Source organism: Pelodiscus sinensis, chromosome 4 (assembly GCF_052426305.1).
Source record: "Pelodiscus sinensis isolate ZL-2025 chromosome 4, ASM5242630v1, whole genome shotgun sequence".
Lineage (NCBI taxonomy): Eukaryota > Metazoa > Chordata > Testudines > Trionychidae > Pelodiscus > Pelodiscus sinensis.
The window spans coordinates 55870792-55883089 of NC_143055.1; the positions used below are offsets into that span (position 1 = coordinate 55870792).

General features: G+C 38.0%; 1 protein-coding gene across 6 annotated transcripts in view; it reads right to left on the bottom strand.

Annotated features, from left to right (window-relative positions):
* MTUS1 (microtubule associated scaffold protein 1) overlaps window positions 1–12298 on the bottom strand; it is a 192158-nt gene that overhangs the window by 99303 nt on the left and 80557 nt on the right. For all 6 annotated transcript variants that reach the window (XM_075931169.2, XM_075931164.2, XM_089777883.1 and 3 more), the window contains 3 exons: window positions 11307–11441; window positions 8787–8891; window positions 7315–7365 (listed from right to left, as the gene is read on the bottom strand). In XM_075931169.2, coding sequence (XP_075787284.2) covers window positions 7315–7365; window positions 8787–8891; window positions 11307–11441 — 291 coding nt within the window. The remainder of the gene's footprint in view (window positions 1–7314; window positions 7366–8786; window positions 8892–11306; window positions 11442–12298) is intronic.

Below are 12298 nucleotides of genomic sequence, written 5' to 3' on the forward strand. Positions count from 1 at the left end.
GGTCAACCCACCACTCCACTGAAGAGCCAACTCTATAGTAGAACACATTACAGAAGTTTCTTCTGAAGATGTCAAAGAACCAGATGAGATGGGGGTGAGGGGGCCGCATGTAAAACCCAGATTGGTTACAGGTTGCCCATCACTGTTCAAAAAGGATTTGTGGAGGATGTTCAAGTTATTTGGAGGTGTGGTGGTATTGCCACCCTTCTGTGCTGCCTTCGCAGATGGACAATCACAGAGCAGTGGCTGTTGGCTAGGTGCCCACCTCTGAAAGCCGTACCCCACCAGTAGCAGTACAGAATTACCATCACAAATCATGGAATTTCAGATTTCAATAGTTACAATCATGAAATTTATTTTAATAGTTTTAGGTCTGTGGAATTTACCAAAATGGACTGCAAATTTGGTAGGGCCCAACTCACAGAGTACTTGTAAGACTGATTAAGTAAACCTTTAACCATCTTTTTGGAGCATCCTAAATATCATTTTAATTCATGCTTTTGAAATTTAATCATTTCATGGCTTCTCTGTACCTTTGCCAATTTATCATCAACATCCTTTAATTGTTGACAGTAGAACTGGACACCACCACATGCCAATAGCACTAACAGCAGCGCCAAATACAGAGGTAACGTAATCTCCACTCCTACTCAAGATTCCCTTTATGTACATTCATGAATCACATTAACCCTTTTGGCCACAGGATCACACAGGAAGCCAATGTTCAGTCATGATCCTCAAAACATCTCTTCTCCCTCCCCCCCATTTAACCATTACCCACAAATTTCCCATCCTGCAAGTATGGTCTGTCTCCTTTGTATCTTCATGCTTACATTTGTCTTTACTCAAAATCAGTTTGCTTTGAAAGCTGGGTGCAGCTTTGCCCCAGTGAATGGATTGCTTTGTTCTAGTGAACTTTGTTATCCCTCCTCTGATCTGTGTTTTATCTGCCAACTATTTGGAATGAATTATGTTTTCTTGTAGGTCTTTGATTAATGTCATCCGGCACAGGGCTAAGAACAAATCCCTTTGGGATTCCACTTGAAATGACTTCACTCAATTCTGCTGGAAACTGCTGGAATATTTTTGTAGAAGGGGTGCTGAGAGCCAGTGGACCAAATTGTAAACCCTGTATTTAATGGAAACTACTTCAAGCCAAGGCACAGCAGCAATCTTTCCCCCATCACTTGTAAATGAAGATTGACTGCATAGGTGCTGGAACTACAATTACATTTTCAGATCTCAGCCAGTTTTAAACCATTCAGCATGTGCCTTGTTGATTTGGTATTTGTGATGCTGGCAGACTCACTGTCTCACTCACTCATGTGTTAGTGTTGTTAAATCTGACAGATCTATAGAGGTGTGTTTAGACTGTATCAAATGTTTCTGAGTTGTGGCATGCATTAATCTCATTAATAATATCTGTACCATGTAACAAGGTAATAGTTAACTATTTGCTCTGCAACGATCAATGTGTTTGCTGTGAAACTGGGACTCCCCACAGTGAGAAGAGAAGCATTACATCAGAGGTGAAATTCTAGTTGACCACAAGAGGTGTCATCTCCTGACCAACAAAAGAAGGTCTAGGGAGACCAGACAAGCTACTGTGGAAGATCAATGGACAAAAGACTCTGCCCCACATCAGTGAATGTGGGGGGACAATCACTCATCCCATCACAGGCTGAATTCTGGGGGAAGGAATAAAAATCCCTGGCAAGAAAAAAAATAGTCATTATGGTACTTGAAATTTAGAGGGGACTATATTTCTTAGGCAATGGAGAGGATCCCTAAGCTGCTGAATTCCTAGGTTACCCTTAAGGGACAAAGTTTGCACGTAACAGCTTCTATTATCTTCGGGACCCTTTAACTTATTTGTGTGGGCCTATTTATTTGCTTTATGACCATATATCTCATTTCTTAGTTAGAAATATTTAGTTCATTTGTTACAGGATTGACTGCAATCAATGTCTTTGCTATGTGACTCAATGTGCAAGAGACCTGCAGTAAGCAACTGGTGCTTTAGGACTGGGAGTAACCTGAATGATGTTGTGATTTTCAGTGCAAGGGACCATCTATGACAAAGATAAGCTTGCTCGCATGGCAGTAAGATAAACCAGAGCAGGTAGAGGTGTTGGAACAATTTTTTTTTAGTGCAAGTGCAGAGAGCCACTGCATCCAACTGCAAACCCCTAGGTATACCCATATAATTTTCTTTACAGTTGAGTTCCAAAATCAGGTGCAGGTGCCCTCTGGACACCAATATAAACCACACCATAATTCTTCCCATGATCAAGATACAACCAGTAATTAGATGTGAACAAAAAGCCCACAGATCCAAAGCCCTGTCAAAAAGCAATATTACACACTTCAGAAGCAATTTCATCCAACCTACTGCAGATAGTTTGGCAAATTTTCACAGAAGTTCTGATATTAGCAGGTATAGGTAAATGCCTGAGGTCAGACGCTTGCTTTGATTCACAAGGGAGGACCAGGAAGTTAACATGTAATAGCTGCATGAGGTAGCCGAGTTAGTCTGTTACAGAAAAAAACAACAACAAATGGTCTGGTAGCACTTTATAGACTAACAAAACATGTAGATGGTATCATGCGCTTTCGTGGACACAGCCCACTTCTTCAGATGACCGGAGTTATGAGTAGGGGAGATGAAAACTGGAAATAAATAGGAGAGGGGAAGAGAAAGGAAAAAGGAATGGAGGAGAGGGGTGAAGGAACAAGGCATCATTAAGTATCTGGAGAATGGGTACTTAAACCTAAGCAGATAAAGATCAAAGTCAGTAGATTGTGTGGTATCCTTCCAGTCTCAGCAATCTAAGCTGTTAGCACCTTCAGTGGTAGAGTCCCCACCAGCCCATATCTCAACTGAGTCCATTAGCATGTGAATTGAATTTGTGGATGTACTGTAATTCAAGCCAAATCCACAGGGAAAGCTTGGAAGAACTGGCTTGTGTCAAGACCACCACCTGCAGGTATTTCAGTGTGGTTAGGCAAGCAGAAATGTTCTCCAATTGGCTTTTGTGTTCCTTTTACGAATATCTGATTTGTGTCCATTGATTCTTTCCTGCAGAGACCATCCAGTTTGTCCAATATATATAGTAGTGGGGCACTGTTGGCATTTAATGGCATAGATCAAATTACTTGATATACAGTCAAATGACCTTTTCATTTTGTGGCTTATGTTGTTTTCTCCAGTGATGAATTCGTCAGTGTAGGTATGTGGGCAGAGTTGGCATCTTTTCTGGTTGTAGGGCTGGGTTCCTGGAGGCTTATGATGTGGTTGTGTGGCATGGTTATCAAAAAGAACGCGTTTCATGTTAGGGGGTTGTCTGGAAGCAAGAATAGGTTTTTCTCCTAAGGCCTCTGAGAGTGAGGGATCATTTTCCAAGATGGGTTGTAGATTGTGTACAATGCATTGGAGGGCTCTGAGTTGTGGACTGTAGGTGACAAGAGGAGTTCTGTTTTTCTCTTTTGGGTCTGCTGAAGTAGTTCGTGTCATGGTGTTTTTTTGGCTCTGTCAATTTAATAGTAGGTATTGGATCACCTCATCTAGATTGGTACAGAAAATATTGAGCACTAACTTCAAAACCAGATATTTAAGAATTATTTGGCATTTACCTGAACCTAAAAGGATCCAAGTAATGATCTCAAACAACTACCTACATTAAAAGAAAAAGCATATAATCACTCTCTGCAGAGATCTCTCTGCACGTCTGGAAGGGGAGAGGATAGGGAATAGGAGAAAGTGAAAAACACAAAGCTTTCCTTAGGACAGAAATTTCCCTTCTCTTTAGCAACTAAAACTAAATCTGAATGCCAGCACTTTGTTCAGAAATTCAGCTTCAATCAACTGGCACAATAGCAGTCTACCTACCATTCAGAATTGCTATTGTAAACTAATGTGAGATTTTCCAGTTATATCTCAGGATTTCTGAAATGACTGAGGTAGCTACTGATTTGAGCATATCAACATAGCACAGGATTAGTAGTGCCTGAACTTCACTTTCACAGTAGACAGTGTTTTGGCTTCAAATACTGTTCCTTCTTATACATATCCTTCACCAATCCAGCATGTCACCTGTGGTCTACCAGTCAGTGTAGACCAAGCGAACACCTCAAGGTCACTGCTGTTTTGACTCAATCTTTAAAGGTTAATTAATTCTATGACGAGATAGCCAAATAGAAGATTACACCATACTGCACATAAGAATGCTGCAAGCCATCTTTAAACTTTAAGACCTTTTGTGCCAAAAGGCGAACATACATATCTGGGCACAAACTGCACATGGTGACTATTTTGAAGTACAACATCTTTAATAAACCACATCTTACTTCCAATGAAATATGTTTTATAATTTTTTGTAAAAATCCAATTATTTATTGCCAAATCCCTCTGCCCTTCATATCCCCCCCAAATTAATATGTTCATAGTATTATACCTCTTAATCCCTGAGATTAAGTCCTAGCTAAAACAATTCTTCGCTAATGCCCCCAAACCCAATTGTTCCAATTTTGACTAAAGTGGAACTTGAACCAAAGACAAATCTGAATTTTGCCACTACTCATGCTTCACATAAATGAACATTTCTAACATCTACATCCTATTTCCATATCACATTATATGGAGGGGGATTTTTTTATAGCAAATTCAGAATCTAGAATATCCTCTTTGAATTGCTGAGCAGATTGAAAGATTTATCAAGCTGTATGTTCTTAGTAAACACTGTAGATTAAACCCAAGGTTCCCAGATGTCCTTTAATGAACATAAATTTTATGTTCAGCGTAGCAGTAAACAAGTGTTGTGAAAAACTTGGCTGGCAGACAAAAATCTAGTCTGTTTAAAGTTCATCATGACAAATTTAGATTTCAGAGAAAACAATTCTTTATTTAAAAAAACATTTTTCTAGTTCTTATAGTTTGAAGACTTTTTTTTACAAATATGAACAAAAAAGGTCTAAAAATGCATAGAGCCCAAAACTCAGATATTAGCACACTACTGATGAAGAGAACAGTTAGTTTACATCTAATTAATACCCCCAATTTGAGTAATTACTGCAACAGAGAGGAAATTGGGTGAACTGTGTATGCAAATGATCAGAGGACAAAAACCTTGTTCTAAAAGTATCTTTTCCAGTCACATTAAATGCAGCAGTAACTTCGCTAAGTACAAGTTTCATTATTGCAGAAAGATCACAATCAACCAATCATCGGAGAAACTTCCTGCAGGTCAAGCAGATTATAGGATCCCGATGCCATAAATACAGCATGGAGACAGCTAATAAAAATGTTACTTGGTCTTCATTGAATCAGAGTGACAGACCCACAGTCAAATCAAGGACTGAAGTCTAAAATGTTTTAGAACAAAAAGGTTAGCACTGCAGGCTACTTAAAAAAACCCACTGGGCCTCACTCTGCATGTCACTAGCTGGCACTGCATACACTGTTATTCCGAAAAAAGATCATGACTTTCTTGACATGTAAAAGCACTGTCCTACAGAACATTCAAAACAAAATCCATCAGTATTCCTAACACAATTTCTTTTTACTTTGCTATAGTTCTATATGTAATGATCATTAAGAACAAAAAACAAAATAAGCAGCTTCTAAGAAGAAGAAAACCAATAGAAAATCCTGTCCACATAAAATGGAAAAGTTACAGTCAAGCATGGTCCATACTTCCAAAGGGCAAGAAATAGTGTTTTGAATTGAAAATCAGCTTTCACTTGCACCTGATGAATTATGTATTTCAGAGGACAAAGTGTGGCTCAATTGTTAGTAAATGAATGGAGAAGCTAATTTTCCAACATTTTCCCCCAGAGATCTCTAATCTAGTCCAGATGCCAGGTTTAATTATGCTCATTGTGAGCAAATTATGATAGGAGCTAAATCTTGGTGAGATCATCCCTTTTGCTTCTATGAACACATGGGCTACGTCTACACTGGCCCCTTTTCCGGAAGGGGCATGTAAATTTCACTAGTCGTCGTAGGGAAATCCGCGGGGGATATTTAAATATCCCCCGCGGCATTTAAATAAAAATGTCCGCCGCTTTTTTCCGGCTTTTAAAAAAGCCGGAAAAGAGCGTCTACACTGGCCCCGATCCTCCGGAAAAAGTGCCCTTTTCCGGAGGCTCTTATTACTTTGAAGTAAGAATAAGAGCCTCCGGAAAAGGGCACTTTTTCCGGAGGATCGGGGCCAGTGTAGACGCTCTTTTCCGGCTTTTTTAAAAGCCGGAAAAAAGCGGCAGACATTTTTATTTAAATGCCGTGGGGGATATTTAAATCCCCCGCGGATTTCCCTACGACGACTAGTGAAATTTACATGCCCCTTCCGGAAAAGGGGCCAGTGTAGACGTAGCCATGGGCTCACAGAACTCCACTGAAACTGAAGCAGTACTAGCAAAACATGAGTGAATACAGAACCAAAGTAAAACTCTAGTCAGATAGTCTATTATACAAGACAGAAGCTTCAGAAGACATTTAGAAGGTCAGACACTTTTTAACCCTGTAATGCTTCCCAATGCTACACAAGTTGACATCAGCATTTCTAGTTAATTGCCATCTACCATTCAAGCACAGCATATGGTAACACATGATGAGGCTGCTGGCAACTAAACAAAGTCAAGAATTTGTCAGCACAAGCCATCAAACAGAAGCTTCTGTTTAACGTGAATCTTCTTTTTCTCCCAAACCACATCAAATTTTTTAACTAATTACTGCCACATGACTAAACTGCCAAGATTTACTGTATCCAAGTTTCAGAGAGGTAGCGTTATTAGTCTGTATCTGCAAAAACAAGGTTTCAGAAGCAGGGGTATATATAAAGACGATGATCCTCCTGCTTCTTTAGCTTCCACTACAACTCACGTGATGAAGTAGGTATTACCCATGAAAACTTATGCCCTAATAACCTGTTAGTCTCTAAAGTGCCACAGGACTCCTCATTGTATATCCAAATTTGTTACCAATGTTTCTTGTACGTTGCTTTTAAAGACTATTTTGTCCACAAAGCAGATGACGACAAATAATAATTAGTACAGACTCTACCGTTTGGCAGCTGGATGGAGTAATGGCATACAATTAAAGCACAGTAATCACAGAAAGTGTATATGTTTGAAACTTGAGTCTTCATAGCTGGTTACATCATACTAACTTATTGTGAAGCTACTTCATTTAATAAAACACCAGGGGATATTACACCGAAAGCATCTTGAGGACATCATACAATGATATTTTGGGGCCATTGCCTTGTTATCCATTACTGAAAAGATGGGGGGAAAAAAACACATTTGAGAACTCACCAGAACTGAAAACAGACAACAGTCTTTGGGGCCCATTTAGTCCAGGAGTACCTGTAATGTTCAGAGAAGATACAGCTGTGTCATTCTCAACTGCATTAAGATACCTGAGTCAGTTCCAGCAGATAGGTAAAAAAGCATTTTCCCAGCCTTTCACTTATCTTCTCTTGTATGGTGGCTTAGAGAATTTCAGTAAAACATTAATGCCAAAATGTATTAGGACATTAAAATCCTGGTAAGCTATGCGAGACAAAAACATGAGAAGATTTCTGTTAATTCTGAACTGTTTTACAGTAATCGATCATTTGCAATGGATATCACTTGTTAAGAACTTGACCTTTAACTAGCCCTATACTTTTAACTACTTTTTGCACTACCGGGTCTGTGCTTCATGTATGCCAGATAGAACTGTTTAATATCTTATGTTATTATTTTATTCTGACCACAGTGTTGTCATTTGAGGCTTTTAAGAATCAAGTGGCCGGTAATGATGAACAACTACTTCATCTGTGGACAGATATGTATATATCCTTTTCAAAACGAGAAAAACATAATTATTCTTTACACTAAAGGCTTAAGTGGAACCATTACTCTTGCATGGCACAGACAAAAAAAAAAAAATCAAGATTTTTACATTAGATTTATCAGTTTCCAAGACAATTTTTATCTGCAGATTGGACCAAGTAACAATAAAGAATTAAAAGTCTCAACTTGTCCGGTTGTGCATAGGAAGTATCAAGGTTTTCGTGTGAGATCTTATGAAAACATGTACCAATAACTAGGAGGCAACACAATTTGCATTGTATCTTAACTATCTTTTGTACCTTAACTACCATGCATCAGCCAACGTCTGAGGCAGTTCAGTTGTAACACTAAGCCACATAACAGGAACTTTGTGAGTAAGCACCTATGACAAGCTATCAGATTCTAGAATCTTTTATAAAAATTCACATTTGTACTTCTATGTTTGGAGACAACCATCTATAGATGTCCTTTCAACTGTAAGTCAGCATTAAAAAACACGTACGAGTACCTAAGGTAGGGAGATAATGGAAAAGAGGCAGAGGTCAGAAGCAAACTCTGGCAGGTACTTTAAGCTAAGCAACAACTCCGAGAAGGGGCTAAATTGGACCTTACCTTGTATGTATTTTCTATTAGCAAGAATTATTCCAATTTTGCTTATAAAACGTTTGTTTTCATAAATACAAATGTAAATGTAGATAAACAGATGACATTACAGGCTCTTGAATCTTTTCCCAGGAGGGGTGGGGGGAGGGGAGAGAGATTAGAATTTCATTCTCATGACAAAGCATGGAAATTACAGATTTTTGCATTGGGGCAGAATTGTGAAATTCATGTCCACTTTTAAAGTTATGAACTATAGTACTGGAAATCTTTAGCATATAGAGTACTGAACAGCAGAGCTCTCACTAAATAAAGGAAAGCCTACAACATGTAGATGAGAAAGACTTTACCCAATGGTTGGTTGCCTCTTAGCTCACTAGTTTTCCTCACTGGAAGAAAGGGCCCAGCTGATTTTGGTGTACATTGGTTCAGTGAACTGGATCTGTTCTTTGTTCCTAAAAACCCAAAGACTTAGATTACTTCCTTGATTTAAAACTAAATTGGTAATAAGAACTCATCCAACTTAAAAAACAACAGCATGCAGTTAAAGAGATAATTGATTCTGAATTATAGTCTCCCTTGGAAAGATTTTTAAATCGTCAGAACAATGACTCGGATGTATAAAAAAACCACTTTAAGTCAGTTTTCTTTGAAAATTGTGAACAGAAAGAATACTTAACAGTTTTAAGTTACTGAAAATGCATTAACATTTCTTCGGACAGGTATGCAAAAAATAAATTTACCTTTTATAAAAACTAAATATACAAGTTGCACCTACAACAGCAAAAAAGTACAAACGTCAAGACTCCTTCTTTTCATACCTGAAGTTACAAGTTACTTTACAGCTGGTCACCCAGTCAAAGCATTAAAAAAACCCTGCTTGTTATTCAGTGTTTAAAATCCATTTTTTTCTGTTGTGGTTTTCATGAAATTGTCTTACTTCCCCTATCCCTATGTCAGTTACATTCAATTCCTGCTTTTAACTGGAATACAATAACTGCAGCAATAACACTCCTGACTTACAGATGGCAGAGTTTATTACCTTGTTATTACTGAAAATGTTTCAGTCAAGCATTTTAGGCTACATATTTCAGAAAACGCTTTTCTGCCCTCTCCTACTGTGCCACTCCATTTTAGTCAGCCAATGAAGATGCTACTCCATTCAGACTATGCATGACTTCAACTTGGATGCTGTATTGTGCAAAGGACATTTAAGAAAAATAAGCATTTGTCCAGGTGCAGTTTATTGCTATGAACAGCACTATTAAGCTTGTTAGTTGATGGAAAAGTCCTCCTGTATACACTCATTTAAGAGTGTGATTCCTAAATCAGGTAGACACACACACTAGGTCTACTTGAGCTAGAAAATTAAAATAGAAGTGTGGCTGTAGCACTATGTGTTGTTACTCCAAATACATGCTCAGGATTTTTGATGAGGTTGTATTCTGGTAGCTAACCCAAACTACCATAACCGCACTGCTATTTTTTGCACTCTAGCTCAAAACAGTTAGAATGCGCAGGTCTAAAGTCTGAGTTTGTCTAGGTAGTGAGAGAAGTTGGGATATACCCCTGCCCTATACACTGTTAATAGGAAAAACTTAAACCACCAATAGACTAGCAGCACCTTAAATATGCAGATGGTATCATGAGCATTCGGGGGCACAACCCACTTCTTCAGATGAATGGAGTATTAGAAGTCCAGATCCAAGAATAAATAAGGGTGGGGGAGGGAAGGAGAAGAGAAAAAAAGAAGAGGAAAAGGAGAAAAAATAGAAAGACAGCGAGTAGATTGTTCAAATAGGTACAACTGGCTGATAAGAACAATTAGCACCTCCATTGTTTTGTTGACAGTTTAAGTCATTGGATGTGGAAGGTAGTGTGTCCTTGTTCATACCATTTGCAGAAGAATTAAACTTGTAATGAAGTTAAGTTCCAATCCTTCTCTGAGCATTTGGCTTGTAGAATTGGCCCAAAACAAAATGGTGACTTGGAGATCCATTAATGAGTGTCCAGATAGATTAAAGCATTCTCCAACAGATTTTTGTGTATTGTTGTTTAAGTTTTTCCTGTTACAGACTAACTTGGCTACCCCTCTGAAGCTGTTCATATGAACCCTTGATGGTAAGCCATGGGTTTACAGAGTCTGCAAGTCCAAACAATAAAAACAACTCCATGAGCTGTGCTAAGCACAAGTCTCTCTGTTTTGCTCTCTTTGCCCACTTGAGGGCATGAATTGCTTTCATGTAAATTTCTCAACTTACTCCTGCTCTTCCATGATATGCTGTGGTACCAAGTAATGGGTCAGACACAGCTTCCCAGGCAGACCATTTATCCCCTTCTATTTTAATTTACTTAACCATTGGCAAATGCCCTGTGTAATCTCCATCTCCAGCAGAAGCCAACCAGTATAACAAATTGCTAACTCTCAGCAATAATACCGAATGTACATATTGCTACATTCATGTGGCAACTGTTTGGTGTAATTGAGTAGGAGGTCACATAACATTTTCCTGTTAGACTCTGTTGAAGGTGGGGAGAGTTGGAAATATCTGTTAGAAACAGAAGTAATCTTTTAAGGTCATTTAGGAGCGCATACATCAATATACAACTTTAGTAAACCATCTATCTTCTAGTAGAAACAACATCATAATCTTCTGGTAACTACAACCAAAAATATATTATTTTTGTTGTCTTAACACAACCTAAATGCTGGAAATAAGACACCATGTCACAGTTAGTTTTCCACATATTACCAAAAAGGGTCTGCTGGACCATAGCCTGACAGTCACTGCTTTGGAAAGAGTAATGTAAAACAATATAAGTTAATGAAGCTAATGTAATATTTCACTATGTACAAAAAGATTAGATACCTTTTGGAGTGGATTTTAAGGAGTACAGTCTTGGTCTGGGTACTGGCTTCAAAGAGATGGGTCCAGAAATGCCATTTTGACAGGTAGCTTTTGAAGGCCATTCTCCATTCTTAATGATGATTGTGGCACTTGTAGCTATTACAAAAAATCATGTAGATATTAAGAGAGGGAGAGTTTAAAGGAAATTTGCTTTTCTAGGTTTTTTTACAAAATATCGAGCTAAGTCTCATGCAAGTTTATGTAATCCTATTTCTTATGGTTTTAGTAACATTTAACAATATAATCATAAATAGCTGAATCCAGGCTTTTCTGTATTTCCCTAATGTTTACATGGATAAATTGGCACAAAACAGTCTGATATTCACCAAGACTAATCTCATTGTATACATCTCAAAGGATAAATTCTGCAGCTTTCATTTGTTCTCAATGTGCAAAAAAAGGCATTTTAGACATTCTGAGCTCCCATTATTCAGACTAAGGAGTTACAGTTTTCTGATTATATTCCTGAGAACATAATAGTATATCAAAGTATTACTGAAATATAAATTACTGTTAAAAATCAAACTTACAGCAGTGAGATGCCCCCAGATTGTTCTTTTTACACCAGTGTTTCCCAATTTTATTTGGCCACAAAACCCATTTAAACTTGAAAGAATTTTGCACAACTCCTAACACAGTCTAATATATTGAGCTGTAAAAGTGGACCACAAATAAGTAAGGATAATAATATACAAATGCTAAACAAGGTCATGAGATCAACATATATAGTATAATTGCACATATTTAAAAACAAGTCACAATATTAATTATTTTTTTAAACCATAAAATGTTATTGTAACGGAATTTTCTCGCAGAAACCTTATTTTCATTTTGTGGAACCCTAGGGTTCCACGGAACACCATTTGGGAAACATTGCATTACACTAATATAAGTTTTAAAATAGCCTCACCAAGTTACTGAACACCATCAAGTGAGCCAGGCCTGCATGAAAA